The sequence below is a fragment of the Lygodium microphyllum genome, chromosome 16, assembly GCF_053477565.2.
Source record: "Lygodium microphyllum isolate KBCC chromosome 16, Lygodium_microphyllum_v1.1.10, whole genome shotgun sequence".
Taxonomy (NCBI): Eukaryota; Viridiplantae; Streptophyta; class Polypodiopsida; order Schizaeales; family Lygodiaceae; genus Lygodium; species Lygodium microphyllum.
In genome coordinates this window covers 102,901,113-102,921,362 of record NC_141150.1, presented here as the reverse complement: position 1 = coordinate 102,921,362, position 20,250 = coordinate 102,901,113, and the positions used below count along the sequence as shown (strand labels likewise).

Sequence of the window (20,250 nt, the reverse complement as noted above, 5' to 3'; positions counted from 1 at the left end):
AAGATGCTTAACTCATAAATGAATGATTTTTAATGGCTACAAACAAATTAGCTAATCCTTTAGGGATACATAGAAGATTCCGAATGATTCTCTTAAGATAATGCTACACAACAAGTTCACAATTCCATGTTTGCTTAATTTAGAAGTCCAAAATTTTTCCAAGAGAAATCCCTCATTTGGAATATTTTCTCCATAAGTTTCCAAAGTAAAAATCAACTTTCTTTCAAACACGATCTCTTGTGCCAAGTGTATGCAAAAAATGACATTGCTTTTTAAAATTAAAACAAGTTGAAGTTGAACGTGAATGTTTAACGAACACAATGGAAACCTAGCATAGGCTACATCACCATTCAGGGAGCACATATCACTTCAATGTTGTTTATATTGTAATTATTTGAGATCATTGCCACAAGGGGGTCACATGCACCAAATGTTTGGCATTCAAAGGTCACACAAAGAGACCAAATCAGGACATCCTTCAAGAAAAGTCACATAAAGACACAAAACTACAAGGCTTGTCTTAGTTGTTGAATTAGCTACATATGGGAAGAGTACCATTCATAATGGAATTGGTCCATGTCCTCACCGATTATATTCTATGGGTTGGCATTTGCATGATATTCATGTACAAATACTTAATCACTGCAACTGATATAATGAATATGCTCCAAACCCTTTTAATTTTCTCAAATTAGTATGCACCTCCCATGTAGCAAGCATGACATCCACAACCATGGTAATAAGGGGGTGGATGATAACAACAAATAACAGCATTGTTTATTGGTTCTTCCGGCAATACTCCTGCACATGCAAGTGATGAATTTATTAAAACACAAGAAAGGGTAGGTCATGCATTTAAATAACCAATTAATTGCATGCATTGCACAATTTACACATGTGTGTACATTTGTTATGTAGACACGTGTATATGTTCAGATGTATTCTTATCATGTTTGAAATAGCTACTATAATTGTGAATAGAAAGGGATATGATCACCCAAGTATTGTCATGACCTAAAATCTTGATCTCTAGTTGAGTGCTTGATAACTTTTTGTGCACATGGAAAGAGTTTAATACTTAGTAGTGACACTCATTAGCACTTCAATAATGTCTTGTATACATACATGTAGATTACACATCTATCTAGAACATTCAAACATCTACCTATTGTATACATGTAAGTATGCCACAAACTTATATATACATGTACAAGTGTGCATGTATGTACATATGTACATAAGTGTACGTATGTATGTAACACACACACACACACACACACACACACACACACACACACACACACACACACACACACACACACACACACACACACACACACACACACACACACACACACACACACACACACACACACACACACACACACACACACACACACACACACACACACACACACACACACACACACACACACACACACACACACACACACACACACACACACACACACACACACACACACACACACACACACACACACACACACACACGTACTCTACATGTGTGTATGTGTGTGTGTGTGTGTGTGTAACTCAAGCTTGCCATGTTACTCTTTATTCGATTGCATTTTTTCTTCATGAGATTGACTAACAACAACATTAGTGTTTTTCCTAGTGTTTTTGATATGTGAACATTATGCTTATATTGAACATGACACCTCTTGTACATTGAAATAATTCGTTCACATCAATTCATGAAAAAAAGAAAAGTGAACGTAGCATGTATATCGGGTATGCATTTTTGGCTAGCTCCCCCTCCATGGGAAGACTATTTTGTTAGTTTTCTAGGAGTTTGTGGAATTTGGTCAAACATTTCTTTTAAATAGTGAGAGATGTAAAAATTTGGTTAGTCTATTTAAATGAACATGGAAATGCTAGCGTATGTCCTGAAGAGGTCTTGAACAATGTGTGTTTTTTTTTTGAAATCGATACAAAAACCATTGATGTTGGCAATTTGTGGGACTTTGTTAGATTTTATGTTGTCCTATTATAACTAAAATAACCCTAAGCTCTAATTAAATTGAAAAACATTCTTATGAAAATATAAGGTTCTTTTCAAATTTAAAGATTTAGTCCATACTAAACCTTGGTTTTTGTTATTTTCCTGAATAGTGGACTCTAGAATGTCATTATTGAGCTTTTGAATTCTTGGAAAAGAAATCTCAAAAAGGCTCCAAAAGTTATTTGAGATTGACCTTTTACATTATTGGAGAAGAAATTCTATGTAATTTTGGAACCTGAAGCTTCTAAAATTCTGGAGGACCCTTTGAGATTAAGCTTTTAGATTCTTGGAAAATAAATTATTTATAATTTTAGAAGATTGAGCTTTTAAGTTTTAGAAGACCTTATGAAATTAAGCTTTTAATAGGATAAGCTTTCGATAAATTCTTGCTATAAAACTCACATTGTGAATAGACAACATGATGAGTTTTTGGAAGGGGGGACTCCATACCTAGCTAGATGTGGTGGGTTGCAGGGGGTTGCAAGACCTCACCCAGGGGTAGGAGTCTCGTACCCATGATCGCACCTAGCTAGGTTAGCGGTGCACATGCCACATGAGGAAAAGCTCATGAATCATGAACACTAGAGGGGAAGAAAGGGAAAAGAGCCCCTTTTCCCATAATATGGGGAAATATCTAGAAACTTCTTGTGAAAGTTCGTGGGGAAGGATTACACAAATTCACACACACATATATTAGAAGATTGAGCTTTTTTTAAAATTGTAGGAGGGTCGAGACCTTTTAGAGATTTCTTTTAACGATCTAAAAGAAATCCCGTGGATTTGGACAGTTTTTATTCATGTATAGAGAAAGCTCATGCAACCTGGATGATCAGGAGGGGGCGGCGGGGCTTCTTCGGGCGGCGGTGGTGGTGGGGGAGGCTCCTCTTCCTGCTCGGGGGGCGGGGTCAGCTCTCCGTCGATGCAGCTGGCGCACTTCTTCTCCACCCACCCTTGGAAATCGTAGCTGCCGCTCACATAATACTGATGGAGTTGTGTCCCCTGCCCCTGCATACAATTAGGATCCTCGCCTGGCGGCGGCGGCTGCGAGTGCCGCCCTGCACACAGCCGTGCAACTATGCTGGCCAGCACACCCACTACGCCTATCACCGTCACCAGCACTAACAGCTGCTCTACTGTTGCTGCACGCACATGACCACTCCCACTCCCACTCCCACTCCCACTCACACTCCCACTATCACTAATGCTACTCCTACTGGCAAATGCAGTTATAGCATCAATACCACCGCTAGTATCACTACTAGGACTCATACCACTCCCAATATTACCACTTCTACAGTTTCCCAAATTCCAAACAAAATGTAAGTACACGGATGCTTATCGTCATATCCATTGTCTATGATCCCGGTGCAGCGACATGCTTTTATATCACCGATCAGAGTAGTGTAAGAAGAATGCATTGCTGGTCAGTGCCCATGCAATATAATCGACAAAAAACTCTTAAATTATTGAGAACACTAGTAGTGAACAGTGCAGCAAAGTGCGCGAGCTGATTGGCAAGCCAGGGTCCCAACGACAGACTACTCATAGAGCCCGTACAGGAGTATCTTTTCTAACCACGTCCACGTTTCCCTCCAACATCCTTGCACGACCGCTCTCTCACTCTCTCTCACATATACCCCGAACATTCAGTGAGAGCTCTCTCTCTCTCTCTCTCTCTCAGTAGCTGGCATCAAAATCTACAGCATTGAGTGAGAGCAAATTGCAAAATCTCTCTCTCTCTCTCTCTCAATCAGTACCTCGCATCAAAATCCACCTCACTCTTTGTGAGCCTCCCACTTATTCCTTTTGACCAGATTTGTCGTCTGCAAAACACGTTTCCCAAATTCCCATCTTATTGTCTTCGCCCCCTTTTGTCGTTTGTCGGGGTGGGTAAAATGATAGGAGCCGTCAAAGAGTGAAGGAACGGGTGAAATATGAGCAGGAGAAAGACAGGATGCTGGACAAGAGTATAAGAGAAGCTCAGAAGAGACGAAGAGAGGTGGGAGAATTGATACACACACACACACACACACACACCCACCCACACACACCCCAGAGACTCCCAGCTACCAATCAAAGTCATCAACAATAAAATATGCTTCAATTTATCCCCTTGAAGGCCTGCAAACTCAAAGTCCTGCAACATTGACTCAAAATGCCTATGAAAGCACTCAAATGCTCTGATGCTGGCTTAGACTCATCTAACTCCATGTTCACAAGCTTGCGCATGAGATGCACTTGATTCACTAGAGTTGTATTTTCATAAGTGTCCATCAACTTTTTTCATATGGCATAAGCGTATCAAGACACTTAATGTATGTAAGTACATCATCATATACAACCATTTTAATGTATGCAATGGCCTTCTTGTTTGTTGAGTCTAGCCCAATCCTCGTCTGTCATAGCTACAAGCTTGATTTCCAAGAGAGCATCATGACAATCCTCGGGAAACAAAATGCCTTGCATCCTGTCCTTCCATAAATCAAAGCCAGTGCCATCAAACCTTTCAATGATTTCAACAAGGGATTTAGTATCGCTATTGCTAGAAACATTAGTGGCCATTGTTCAACAAAGTGCCAAGAACCAATGCTGTATTTTATGACAGTAAATATTAGGTTGAATATTCAGCTAATTTCAACCCAAAATTTCAGGAGATAAGAGCAATATTTGATCCAAATACATGTACAATAGTAGAAAGGATGACTTTCATCAGTATAACTGAGATTTCACCTATATTGCAATCCATGCATAGACCATTGCAAGGTGAGTCCCACTTCAACAATATCACCAAAAATACATTTGCTATAATCCTAGATGTGCAAATGATCACTAAGATTGCTACACCATGAATATTCAACAATACATCAACTCAATAGGAGCTGCCAAGCATGCGTTCTGCATATATATGTGCCAAGAGCACTTTTGATACACAAAAACACCAAAATTCTCTACAATTTCTTCACAATCTCACAAGTGGGAGATAATAAACTCAAAATTTCACCGCTTATGGCCCCAAGATTGCTTCAGCAATGTCCCCAATGTGCATTTCACACATGAATTTTGCCAAAATTTACAAATTTTAGCAAAAGCATCAAAATTTCACTGACCCCCCAATTGCATTATTATTATGTTCATGAGAGCATAAAACATGCAAAATTAGAAAATTTTTGCAGAATTTTACAAAAGCTCCAAATTTCTTGGGTCCAAATGTGCACCAATGTTAGTAAATTTGGCTCAAAAGTTCACTAATACATAAAAAGCCCCAAAATTTTCAAGGCCAATGTGCACAATGTTTACACTTTTCGGATCCAATGTCAATGTTATGCATGAATAGCATCAAATCTGGGAAACCCCCCAAATGCACATATGTGTGCATGTTTGCACGTGTGTATATGTATTTATTAAGCTTTTAATTAAGAAGTGGACATGGCTACATACAAGTTGATACAATACCCCTATTTGAGGTGATACTTGCATAAGTTAAATAGACATGGAGCTTACATTTTGGTGTTGACCTCACTCTCACTTAGGTTGGTAACACACCAAATGGAAGATGCCCACTTTTCAAGTTTCAACCAACCAAAGTACTACTTTAGAGGTTGGGCATCCACAATTCTTTACACATTGGAGAGGATATGATCTATCATTTACTTGCAAAACAAGTGAACTCATGGACGGGAAGTTTTCCCTGCCCAACTGGTAAAGTGATGGACAAGGGTACAATTTTGCAAATTGCACCCAATCAAAAAAATAAATAACATATTATCTTTTATTTTTTCTGCAAAATGTGTCCTTTTGGTGTGTAAAGGCTCTGTGCCCATGTCTATGCCCAGTTTTCAAAATTGCATGTCCACACTCTAGGTAGAGGTTGTGCATCCGTCATTTGGTTTGTTATAACCAACCTTATAATTCATCTCTCTCTCTCTCTCTCTACCTATCCTGGCCTTGTCACCCTCATGAATATGATGGGATCTAAGTAACTCTACAAAGTTCACTTCTACCACATGGGTTCAACTTTTTGATATATGGATTGCCATAAAATTTTAGCCATTAGTACCAATTGCATATCACAACAATAGCTAAAAAAGAGTACATCTAGTAGAAAGACTTAAAACATAAAATATTATTAACAAATTTTTTAACAAATTGGGATTTTGATTGGGGTGTTGCTTGCTATGGGAAGAAAACTCTTATTTTGACCCCTATTGTGTTACAACCTCTTTGTGTAGCTCAAATGACATTGGGACCTTCTTTGTTATTGTCTTAGCTCTTTCTCTCAATATTCTTCTTTCACTTTGTCTCCTCTTGGAGATTTTAAATTTCCAAGGCAAAAGGGTTTTGCTACCAAGAAGTCTAGTCTCATAATTATCACATTTGTCGTAATGAAGTTGGCCTCACTTTAGACTGCAAAAGGACAAAAACTCCCAAACTTTCTTAGAATTGGTATCTCCCTCTAGGGATGTATCTTTAGAATCCAAACCATGATGCAGAGAATTCATGGCTTTTTTTTTTTGTTGAACCATATGTATATCATGCCTTCTTTCACACCAATGAGGAATTTTAAAATGTGAGTTTGTATTTTCTTTAAAGCTTTGAGAATTTATAACTAAAACTATGTAATGAGAAGGCTATTTTCCTTCTCACCCAATTTTGAGAAGGCTTTTTCAAAGCTTCAATTGACTCTAGGATGAAGAGAACCCATGTTTTCTCGAACATTGTAGTGAAATGAATTCATACTCATTGGAAAAATATGCCGCAAAGCTTCAAAACATAGTCTGCACGCTTAGAGACCATTACCCTATGGATGGATGTTGTAAAGGCATCTTTCTTTGGGGTTGCTTTCTTCTTTATAGCTTGGACAATGAAGAAAAACAAATAAAAAAATTATAGAGATTGAGAGATTGAATACTATAATAAAGGAGCAAGAAGGAGAAATTAAAGAGGATCAAAGTCCATTGCCTCCACTTTTCACTATGCTCTAAGTACTTAGAAGGTAAGATAATGAAAGTGCTATTATGTAGCACAAGGAGAGCACAACCAATGTGGCTACATGCATTTGATATGCTAGGTTTTATTAATACCAAAGAAAGATTTATATAGTATGAAAAATATAGGACTATTATATCATAGCCCTTATAAATGAGGGTTATAATATGTTATAACAAGTTAGTCATACAATCAATAATAACAAAAAAGTAAAATTTAATAATAATAATAATAAATAATTTAAAAAGTAGTCTTTAGTTGATAGTAGATCATATATATATATATATATATATATAATTTATAATATTGAACTATAAGTAACTTTGATAATACTTCAATGTTATGTAATTATAATATCAATTAAAACTTGAAATAGATAAATATTTATTTTGAATAATCATGAATAATACATTGTACAAAATATGTTTTGTATAAGAGATGAATGAAAATCACTAATTGGGATATTATATGGAGGATTATGATTGTATGAAATAAGTAAAATATATTAAAAACTAATACGTGTATATAATGCAACTTAGTTGATGTGCTATTTACAATTGATGTGCTATGTAGCATACAATATGTCCTAGATATGCTAATACCTATATCTTATGTAACACAAATAACATATTACATATCATAGGCATAGCATAAATGTATACCAAGCATATCACAAATCATGTGTTATGCAAAATAAATGGCATAGATTGTATACCAAACACGTCATAAATTGTTTGCTAATATAACATATTTTGAGATGGAAAGTAAATAATATATCCTTGCCAATTTTGTGGTCCATGTACAAGTTGTCATGCTCGAAGGTGAAAGACTATCTAAAGCATCACTTTTGTAGGTTCCTAATTTTGGTTATACATGACCATTTTTCAAGTTGATCTTTTTTCAAGTTGATGTTCATCACTTGGCTCTTTTGTAAGTTTCTTGTTAGCTTCTCTTATAAGTTTATTGTCTGCCTATTTTGGTTAAACATGGCCATTTTTCAAGTTGATCTTCATCACTTGGCTATTTAGAAACAAAAAATATTTACTCCTTAAAACTAACTACTTAAAGAATCCTTTAGAACGAATGTTTTATTTACTTTAAGAACCCATATAACTAGGTAAAGTAATTGCTAATTGGATCCCATTAGTGCTTTCTAACTTTTAAAAACATTAGTTGTAAAAGGATTCTTAGTGTACTTTTGCAAAGTCTTGTGTTTGAATTTGTTCTAAAGGATCATAACACCTTTCTAAGCACTATTTTGGTCCCTATCAAGATGCATTAAGCTACATCTTGCTAAACACAAATCCATGTTTGAAGTTTATCATATGATATTTAGATTCTAGACAATATCATATGAACCATACATCTAAATAATCAATTGCAATCCATTTGGAAGGTGTCCTTTCACCTTCTCCTTTTCTAGTACACATCTATTTCAAAGATGATCTTCATATTCTTTTTAGTATCTCAAAGGCAACTATCACCTTATACATTTCAAAGGTGGCCTTCACCCTCTTCTTTTGCATCCAAAATGACCTTTCACCTTCACACCCTTTATCTTACCCTTCTTAATCACCAACTTTGGGATTTCCACATCCTTGTTTTAAGGCCAGTTATTCTCAACTTTTTAAATTACAAGTGAGGCTTCAAGTTCTTTCTCATTGATCTAACAGTAAAATCCTAATATTGCATCACAATGAGTCATATGTCAATTTTCCAATGTTAGTAGCCATACAATTGCACTTTCTTTGGACAAGAGATGCTTAAGCGAGATGGAAATTTTGATACCTCAAATGTGATCCTCACTTACACATATCAAAGGTGGTATTGCCCCTCTTCTTTGGTATCCAAAATGACATTTCACTTTCCTCTTTATTTGATCCTTCCTTACTCAACTAACTTCCTCTTGTATCCAAAATGACATTTCACCTTCCTCTTTATCTAATCCTTGCTTAGTCAATAAACTTTGTGGTTTCCACATACTTGTTTTTCAAGCCCACCTATTCTCAAAATTTTAAGATCCAACTTGGTCTTGAAGTTCTTTCTCAATGATCTAATTGTCCAACCCTAGTCTTACATAATTCTCAATGATCTAATTGTCTAATCCTAGTCTTATATCATTATAACTCTCTAATGGCAATTATACAATGTTAGGTACCATTAGATCAAACTTTCTTCTTAGATTGAATGCTAGAACTTGTCAAACCAAAAAGATTAGAATTGTCACATTTGCATACTTTTAAATCCTCATTTGGCCTTTAATGCATTACAAAATTTATTGAAATCTATTTGATAAATACTTATGGCTTTGCACTCTGGGAGTACTTTAGATTAATTTGAATTAGTACACCTCTCACTGGATCACATAAGTGCAAGATCATAATTAGATATTGGTTGCAACTAAGCTTGGTACCAAACCTCATCAATGATAACTAAATTAGACTATTTACAATGTGGTTGTCTCTTAGTATAATTATAAGAGAATTTTGTTGTATGATGGTTTATTCTAGGTTATCTATACATTCTTAAATCAAACTAAGGAAAAGATACGTCATTATATGAATAAAGAGATGAGTATTGCTACTATGTAGAGGGCATTAATGCTTAAGTTGGAACTTGAAAAGGGAAGCAACTAGAGTATTCTAGGCTATCTTCATAAAATCTTATTTTAAAGCTCTAATATATGTAGTAGCAATATGTGTTTGGTGTAGTGGAAAAATATAAAGGTCAACAGTTATGTAGTAACGATAGGTATTTGGTGTAGTTTACAAACATAAAGATCAACATTTACCTTAGCACAAGAAGTATTAATGAAAACATTTACACCTTTCTTTATTGAAGAATTGACTAACTAAGTTAGTAATACTTAGCTCAAGCTTAAATATTTGACCAAAGTGCATAGTGAATGTGCCATGATTAAAAATAATATAAATTACCCTTTTGATAATATGGACAAGACTACTATTGCTAACTTGGATGAGTTTAAATCAACTCCCTCAAACCTAACATTCCTTAAAAACTTGTTTAATAAATAAACCCTTCAAAAACATATTTAAACCTCAGAAAAATTGATACTACCTAATTAAAAAAAAGTAATCTAAGGTCCAAAATAAGATTTAATTAGGCTTTTGATTCAAGAACTTAAAAGAATGGTAACCATATATAGCAAGGTAACAAATTTCCATTAGACTTGGACACTCTTTGCAACGACATGGTCTCTCCATTGACACAATGATATAGGAGAACTATTAAAAAATATGTAGCTAGAAATATTTTTGAATAGTTAGAAGATGTAGAGAAAGATCTCAATCCTTTAAATCTTGGATCAATCTTACAACATCTCCTTAAAATAATGTTTTTTTGACCAAGGATCAAACTAAAAGAGAAGATGGCTTAGCAAACTAGATTAAACAAGTGAATAGAGTGGAAAGTAAGACTAGATTACAAATGGATAGTAAGACAATAAGTTTAAAAAAAAGAATGTAGATACAAATAAATGTTAATAAATAAGTGCGAATGGATACAACCTCCATAAAAAGGGGGAATATGACCTCTCATATAGAGAGCTAGTCTTAGCACTTGAGGCTACAGTAAGCAAACTATCATTTATAGCTAGTCAAACAAGCTTTGCAAATGCCTTCACAGCCAGCTTGTACACCTACTTCTTGCACTAGAGGGACCAAAATAGGGACTTAACTTCCACTAGTTCCTTCCCGAAGATATGGTCAGCATCCTTGCTCCTGAACCTTGGCACCCTATGGATCACCTGGCTCCTACATCTCTAAATCTTGTTATAGACTGTGGCTTTGATGATTGCCCATAGTAGCCATGCCTCTTCCATCATGGACCCTTTGTCCCCAAGGATGGCTTGTTTAAATTGACGGTGCTATAGAAGCTCACTTAGAACATCACTTTTTCAGACTTTCTCCAAACCCCACGGATCCTAGGGCACTTCCAAAAGAGATGGGCTACATCTTCTTCTTTTCTACAACAAAAGGGCCACTAGGGGTTTACCCTCATGAACCTACTAATTCGTTTCCTTGTAGGCATCTTGAGGAATAGAATTCTCCACAGAAGAAAGTTTAGTCGGAAAGTTAGAGTGGCTTTCCACACCCTCTTGGGTCTCCTTTCCCAAACTCAAGTGAGTTGTAAGGGAATCTTTGGCTCCATTGCTCCTTTAGTTTGATCAAGAAAGTCCAAGACTTTTGGTGAAAGCCTCCTCTTCCCCGGGCCTTCTCTAGTCTTGTGCCTATTGGTGAAACTAGATAATGAAGGGGGCCCCATCTTTTGAGACTATAGCAAAAGGCCATCCTTCTTGCTTGTGTCCAAAGATATCTACCATCTAGTTTACTTCCTTGGAGGACAGGTCGAATTCATCACTTTGCTCTTTGCATGTCTTCAAGATCCTTCTTAAGTGGATCCATGTCATGTCTACTTGTGTTGAAAGTCTCTATTAGTTGCAATAGGGGAGAATCCATTATCATATGCCAGCGGTCACCCCTACTATTTGCTCTTCACTTTGCCTTAAGAAAGACTTGTGTCTAGTAGTAGAGGACTAGTGCTCTTGCTACTTTAATCCACGAATGCTTAGTCTAATGTTAGTTATCATTATTTTGTCCATGAAACCAAGGGCTTGTAGCTTTAGTTTACAATCACCTATCATGACAAAGTGGACAATTAGGGAGTGCCAAGATTGGCTACCATCCAACCCTTTGCAGCAAAGTGAATCACAACCTGGTTGTTTTAGCTACCATTGGCTCAATTTCCCATCCAGCCTTATCTTTGGGTGAGCACATTTGAGCCCACCTCATTGATGTAGACCCTTTTGTGCCCCCAAATGATGAAAGGAAGGCTCAAAATGGCTTTTCAACCCTATCCCAGTTCGGCTTGCAAAAGGGAACCATTTCCCCAACAAAGAGGGAGTATGAGGATAGGAGTATTACCACTCTTTTGACAAGGCCCCAAAATTGGCCAGTCCACTTCTAAAGTTTTCATTTTAACCTATCTGAAACCCACTTGAATATTTGGGCTAAAGAAACACCCACACTAGTTGGACATGGTAGGTATCTTATTGCATGGTTCTGGAGAGATGATTTTGAAATTAAGGTCAACAAGGCATTGAAGAGGGGGATCCCATGCTAGATATAAGACTTTGGTTTTTGTTTGGCTCACATTTGAGCCCAAGACCACTGAGAAGTATTTGTATACCTCTCAGGATATTGGAGAGAGATATAGGGCACACCTCCACCACATTTGTATTATCATTCACAAAGAACTAGGCCACGAATGGGTTACCACTAGGGATGTGGATACCCCTAATTAGCCCTTGTTCTACTTTGACTTGAATTGTTCTTATCAGGGGTTGAGTTGCTATGGCAAACAACAGGGGGCAACCTTACTGCACATATCTTTGCAAATCAAAGCCATTAGAAAGTACCCCATTTTTCGAAACACTTGCAGAAGCATTTATAAATAGAGCCTTGGCAACTCTACAAAAATTTGGCCCAAATCCCATAGCTTGAATCACTCCTAGGAGGAACTCGTCCGTCATCCTATCATAAGCTTTTTTAAAATCCATATTAATAATCACATGTTGTTTGATTGCAAAAAGAAAATCAATCACCAACATCAAACTCAAATTGGATCCTATATTCTTCGTCCAAAGGCAAAGCCATATTGTTGAGGATGCACCAACCTCGGGAGAACATGCTTAGTCCTACAAGCCATATTGCTGAGGATGCACCAACCTCGGGAGAACATGCTTAATCCTACAAGCCAATGCTTTAGAGAGGATCCTATAGAGGTATTAAGCATGGTTATGAGTCTTGAGTTAGCTGGGGAGGACCTCATTATAGACTTTGGGATGACCTTGATCAGCCCCCTGTTACTCTCAAGGTTGAGTACCCTCTCTCGATGCACCTCATTGAGAAATCTGCATAGGTCTTCATCAATGACATTCCAAAACTTCTAATAGAATTCCCCTAGGATTCCATCAAGACTCAGAGATTTGTTATGTTTTAGTAATTTAAATACCCCTTCCAATTCATGAACCATGAATGGTCTTTCAAGCTGTAGCCTTTTATCTAGGTCCATTGTTGTATCAATGTGGTTAAGCATTTTGGCCATTTTTTGTCATATCAAGGCTAACTTATCTGTCGAAATACCCACGATCCTAGAGAGATAAGAATTGAACACCATGGTAATCTCAAAGCCATCCATGCACATCTCCCCTTGCTCGTTGCAGATTGCTACCATCAAATCATGCTTCTGCTTGGCTTTGGGGGCTTCAAAGAAGAAGTTGGAGGGCTCTTCTCTCTCAAGGGCCCATCTAGCCTTGAGCTGAAGTTTAGTGCAACATCGATCCTCACCGCTTTGTGCTATGATAGAAAATACTCCACCTCTATTAGTAGCCTTTTAGGGACACATCTTTTGCCACCAGGGCTAAGGCAGACTGCAACAACCCGTACCTATGGTGGCTAGCCGCAAGCTTGTTGTGATCCCTTCTTCTTCTGGCTTTATTCCTTCTGTTGCCTTTAGAGAACTATATAATATCATGAATGTAGTTCAACCAGTTTGTTGCTAGCTCCACATTGGCCTCAGATGTTTGCTACCATATTCTTTGAATCATATTGCAATATACCAATTTGTTGAGGAAAGAGGTGTTTAGCTTGAAAGGGAGGGGACTCTACAAGACTAAACATAGTAGATTAGATTAAAGCATAGAAAAAGTGGGGTATGATCAGAAGCTAATACCTCATTCAGAGGTGTAAGCTTGCATTTGAGACCAATCCACTAGGCGTTGCCATTTGCATAGCAATGATCTAAATGTGGAGCCTCATCTAGCTATAGGGTTAGGTTTGCTAACCCTTATTCTAGGGCTAGGGCTTCCTAGGCGATCTTCTCTTCTTCAATCATGTTGGTGACTTCGTATAATTTGTCTATTGGGTCCATAGTCATGTTCCAATCCCCAACTAATAGTGTTAAGGGGATTTGTCTAGTTGTAGCCGCAATCAGCTCCATAGTTTGGCCCTTTACTAGCTAACACATGTGGGGCATAGACTGAGCCAACCGTCATCTCCTGCCCATCCCAAACCAGATTGATCCCTATGTCCAATCCTTGTGAATCCCTCCAAGCTAATGATAGTTTGTGAGAGGATTTTACATAGATAAAAGTATCCCCCCTACCTTTTACTATCGCTTAAGTGAAGATTTCATAGCTACATGGAGGTTCCACTAGGTCAAAACTTGTATTTAGTTCTTACTATGCGATCACATCAGGGTGGTGCCTATGTGCTAACTTGAAGGAAAGGGCCTTTGTTTTGTCACCACAAAAGCCCCTAACATTCCATGTGATGACTTTGATCCTCCTAGAGCATCTAATCATCTTCCTCCACAATATAGTCCTCCTCCTCATTTGTCAAAGAGGCAAATATGTTCTTGTCGACTAGAGGCTTCCTTGTGAGATGTTTAAGCTCATGTTTCTTCTTCTTCCCCTTCTTGTGCTACCCCATGAAGGTGAGTTATGGATCCACATATCCCTAGGGTGGTTTTCCTTGCCATCAGCTCCCTTCCAAACTCTCAGAGTAGTTGAAAAGGATGGAGCACTTTTAGGGGGCTTTTGCTTCTTACTTGCATCTCGAGAGTTACCCAATGACACCTCATTGTTCTACTGAGATATTTGCTAAAGAATATCCGTAGAAGGCTTGACCATAGAGTGAGGTTGATCAATACTTGATTGCTTTTGTTTGATCTACACATTTGGAGCTTCTTTAGGACCTACACGAGGAGTGGCGGCTACTTTTTGATTCTTTGTGGGAGTTGAGTAAGTGCCCCTTGGGGTTTGTGCTCCCTCCAACTTCTTAGGACACACTCTCATGAAATGACCACAAGTCTTATAGATGTAATAAGCATCTGGGAATGGTGAGAACTTGAATTTGGTGCAAATTTTAATGGCATTCACATCAAATAGTTCCAAAATTTTGGATTTCTTTCTGCCTATCCCACAACATGCAAGCCCTCTTCTAAGACTTGATTTCATTTGGCAGGCATGGTAGCATGTACAATACCTTTCCTAGTGATGTCACCACAACTCAGACTTCATTGTCCAACGAATCTAGGAGGGTAGAAAAATGTACCCAAAAATTGGACATTCAGTCCTAAGGGTTTCCTCATAGGGTCAAAGGATGGGGAACAAGGGATTGTATAGACCAAGTTGTTAGGGAAGCCAATCTAGCTTTCAAGGATCAGATCTCTATCTACTCCATTAGCCAACAAAACAAAATAGAAAGCCCTACCCACAAAATGAAATTGCAACAGAGATTCTTTTGCTTGATCAGTGGAAGAGAACCATTTGACAAACTCAACCTTAGATGCAAGACATCCCAGGAAGTAGAAGCACACACCCGCCAAGTCATATTGGGCATAATTTTGCTTTGAGATTTGGAAGGCTGAAGGCTGCATGCACACGAAGGACCTTTCTCCCATTCCTTGCATTCTTTCTCCTATGGTCATTGTAATCTTTCCAGCTTGTTTGTAGCTCCTTTTCGACTTCCACCATGTCGATCTCCTACTTTCACATTGTAGTGACAAAGTCAAGCTCCATTGCATGGCCATTGATCCTGGATGGTTTCTCTACACTCACCTCACCATCCTCTGAGGAACATTTGTTTGACTACATATATGCAAGGAGATGATTGCCACGTGTTATGTGGCAGCCACCTCACATTATTGAAGGTGATAAGTGTATGCTTTCTTCTTACTATTCCACCTTTTTTCCCATAATACTGTATACCCTCTCTCTCCCTCTCCCTCTCCCTCTCGTATGCTCTAGAAACAAACAAGAGATCTTGCACTACAATAGTATAGTTCAATAGTAAAAAAGTGTATAAATTTGTTGTTGGTATGAATCAGATTGAGAAAATACTTTGGTTCTCTATAAATGTTTATAGCTAGGTTACATACATATTGTTTGTCGAATCACGACATGTCATAATCTAGTGTGCAAGTAATTTTTGTGTGTAGAGTGCTCAAGTTCAAGAAAATTTTTGTTTGTAGAGTGCTGAATTGATTGATTGGCATTGCTCGACTAAATTTTATTAACTTTTATTTTCCTACGTACTGCAAGCTTCACTTTTGTCAAAGTAGGTACACACTCTTAAATAAGAAATCTTGTGCTACAATAGTACAATTAAAAAGTAAATAATTGCATAAATTTGTTTTTTATATGAATTAGATCAACAAAATACTTTGGTTTTGCTATAAATATTTGTAGGTGGGTTAGATAGACATTTGTTTGTTGCTAAATTATGACACATGAATTTACTCTTACCATGGCTTGCAAGGTCAGTGCTATTGAGAGGACAAAGTAGTATGAAAACTTGCTGCCACCTTGATTTGAATCACATGCTACATACATAGCAAATCGGTCTAACTAGGTGGGCACATGACTAAGGGCCAATAGAAGTACCCAACAATGGTTTAGGACTAACAATTTCTTCTAAACCTAGTTTAACAAGGTTGTTCCTTGAACATCCTTGATATTACTACTTGCTACAAGAAGACCAATCCATTAAACTATAGTTGCTAGAAAAGCATGTCTTGTACGAGTTTTTTTAGCTCCTTGTATTTGTCCCACCATCCCCATTAAATCAAGAATGTAGAAAAAATACTCAAAATTTGATCTGACATCAAGATTCTAATACATGTTTAACAAGTAATGTTGACTCTGTTCCAAAAAGCGAACATGGATAAATGTGAAGGACCTCATTATCATGTCCATGATACATATAACCTGCAAGCATAGTAGTCCATGCAATTGAATTCTTGCTTGACATTATGACAAAACATTTAATGCATATTCAAGAATGCCATGCTTCATATACATGTGATGTATGAGTTTTCTAGCTCCTTGTATTTGTCCCACAATGTCCATTAAATCAAGAATGCAAATAAAATGATCAACATTTGATTTGACATCAAGAATTTAATACATGCTTAGCAAGTAATGCTGTTCTTGTTCCAAAAAACCATCATGGCTAAATGTGAAGGACCTCATTACCATATCCATGGTATGTGTAAGCTCCAAGCATAGTAGTCCATGCAATCAAATTCTTGCTTCACATTTTGGTACAACATTGAATGAATCTTCAAGAATAACATGCCTCATACACATGCAAAAGAGTGTTGCTATAGCTACTTTGGTTGAGCTAGGCTACCACAACACTTAGAGGCCACAAACATGGTCAACAATGATGTAGAACTAAGAGTTTATTCTAAACCTAGTTCAACAATGTTGTTCCTTGAACATTCCCAATCTTACTGCTTGTTGCAAGGAGACATATGCAACTAAAATTAGCTCAAAAAGCATGTATTGTGTGGGTTTTTCAATTTCTTGTATTGGTCCCAACCTCCCCATTAAGTCAAGAACACAATCAAAATGTCAAACATTTGATTTGATCTAGAAAACCAGCATGCCTACATGCATAGAGTATAGCTATAGAAGTAAATCTATTTACTTTATGATTTTGCTACATTATTTGAATTGAAATGTGAAGGGCCTCATTATCATGTCTTTCAAAATTTCACTTTCTTCGAAAAAGAGACAATTCTTCATAATTTTATCTTACACATGTTGCTCACAATCTTGCTCACCCATGGTTTGCATCTTTTGTGTCAAACTATAGTATTCCTTGAACATTCCCAATCTTACTCCTTGTTGCAAGAAGACACATCCATGCAATTGAAGTTGGTTGGAAAAGCATGTCTTGTCTAGGTTTTCTAGTTTCTTGTATTTGTCCCACCTTCCCAATTAACTTGAGAATGTTGTCAAAATTTTGAACATTTGATTTGATTGAGAAAACGAGCATGGCTACATGCATATAGTATAGTTATAGAAGTGACTCTATTTACTTCATCATTTTGTTGCATTATCTGAATCAAAATGTGAAGGGCCTCATTATCACATCTTTTAATATTTCACTCTCTCTTGCAAAGAGACAGTTCTTCTTACTTCTATCTCATACATGTTGCTCATGATCCTACTCACCCATGGTTTCCATCTATTGTGTCAAATTGTAACAAAAAGATTGCTGCCAAGTTGTAGATTATAGTGTGGATCAACAAAACTATTGCCAAGATTAAGCATTGAAAATGGTGTTGATCACTTTCAATTTCTTTTGCCTATTCATATAAGTGACCTTAGCAAAGCTTCATAGATCCATCATTTCTACACAGATGCATTAGGGTTAGATATCTTATAGTCACATACAATAGTGAAAATGTTCTATCTAATTTTCAATAAGATTTGAAATATCAAAAAGTCTTGAATAAATGTGCAACAAAGATAGGGAACAATAGTAGCTACTTCCATGCCCTAGCACAATAGCACAATTTTGGACCTTGTACAACATCATGCAATCTATTATTTTACCATACCCAAATGTATTCAATATTTAGATTTTGCTTCCATAGTTTCATAGATCTACTATCTATGGATCCCTTTCAAATCCATGGTAGTATATAAAATTTATAAGATCCATTCACTATACAAACTATACTTCCACATTTTCAAACATCTACTAGGAGCCAATATTGTTCATCTCTAAGCATATGCCAAGAGATGAACTTCCTTGAGACATATACTGAATGTAGATCACCTTGATCCTCAATCTATTTAGTCAAATAGCATTAGTGTAGCCTGAAAGACCTCTAATGGACCTAAACTCTGAGAGTACAATGGAGAACCCTTTCAATGTTTGGAGTAGATATACTTGAAGTACGTCATCCCTGCTCTAATATGCTATGAGTATTGCATTCCATAGCTTAGTCTTGGGCTGGGATGATACAACATTCAAAACATTTTCTACTTTCCAACAATGTTTGCCTACTATCGTAAAGAGTTACAAGGGTATTTTTGACAAATACATTTGCAATAAGCCCTTCTTCTGGGTATCGGCATGTACTACTATGGAAATTTTCCATACATATTGACAAGTGGATTACAAATGTCAATATTTAGAACAAAGTTTTGATTTCATGACATTAGCCCATCGTGCTTTACCTATGATTGCCATACCTTCTATTGATTGCAAATCCCTAATCTAATTCAAATCAAGGGTTGCATATATAGTGTACCCTATGCCATGTTTAGAGTTTTTAAACTACTGAAATTGTTCACAAAGGGATTAATCTAACTATTGTACTGCTGATTCAAGTAGGGTTACCTACTTGACTCTATAATCTAGATATAAGAGTAGTTACCAAAAACTCCTTGCCATCTTTAGAAAATAATAATCGTAGGGTAATCTCTTAATCTCGGTGCCGAATACATGCCTTATTGCAATGATGTTACTTTTGTTGAATCCCGTACCTTGGTGCCAAATACATGGCTTATTGCAAGTGACGTACTTTTGTTGAATCCAATATGACTCTCGAACATGTTAGTTCCAAGAAATGAGCGACTTTCTCTTATTCAAGCTACTGCTAAGATGAAGGCTCTATAGTTCGGACAAGTAGAAGAGCTTTCCCCACAATATGAGGCCTCAAAGGCACTTATTAAACACCATCATCAATCTTATGATGTATAGTCTCTTGCGTGTACATCACTTTGCAAAAGATACATCAGTCTATGCTAGCTGTTCAGAGTCAATCTATGTGAGCTGCTAGTCCTTCTTTTGGATCATCAAATGTCCCACTGAATTTGAGTTAAAATACAACCCTTCTTGGATCAAAAAACTCACAACCTTCATCAATATTGCCCATCAATGTGACAGTTTTTTAATCATTCTATAAAATCATAAGGTTGTTGGATTTGTCCAAAGATTCTCAAATGCAGATCACCCTGATCCTCAATCTATTAAGTCAAATGGCATTAGTGTAGCATGCATGACCTCCAATGGATCTAAACTTTGAGAGTACAATGGAGAAACCTTTTAATTTTTGCAAGGAACATACTTGAACTCCATCATTTTTCCACTTAGATTGTCTAAGAATAACATCACTAAACAAATGTAGTAGCAAAATTCACTAGTAGCTAATGATACAGTCCATGAATCAAATGAGACTTTGCATTTGCTTTGAAGTCCTGACACTCTATGGCACTGCATCTCTCCTTCATTTTCCATTGCAAAGAATTCTATGAAGAAGCATTTTGGTAGCTGACCATAGGCATGCGTACTATTGTAAACAAGAATAATTAGCTCAAAAATTCTAGCACACAAATGAAACAATTTTCCTTAGAGAAT

The 20,250-nt window shown here is 36.9% G+C and overlaps 1 protein-coding gene across 1 annotated transcript; it reads right to left on the bottom strand.

Annotated features, from left to right (window-relative positions):
* Positions 1-375: 375 nt before the first annotated feature.
* On the bottom strand, positions 376-3,460 carry LOC148023175 (uncharacterized). Its single transcript, XM_087695183.1, has 2 exons — positions 2,845-3,460; positions 376-801 (listed from the first exon to the last, which is right to left on the bottom strand). The coding sequence occupies exons 1-2, from the start codon at positions 3,290-3,292 to the stop codon at positions 692-694; spliced, it is 558 nt and encodes a 185-aa protein (XP_087551309.1). The 5' UTR covers positions 3,293-3,460; the 3' UTR covers positions 376-691.
* Positions 3,461-20,250: the final 16,790 nt, after the last annotated feature.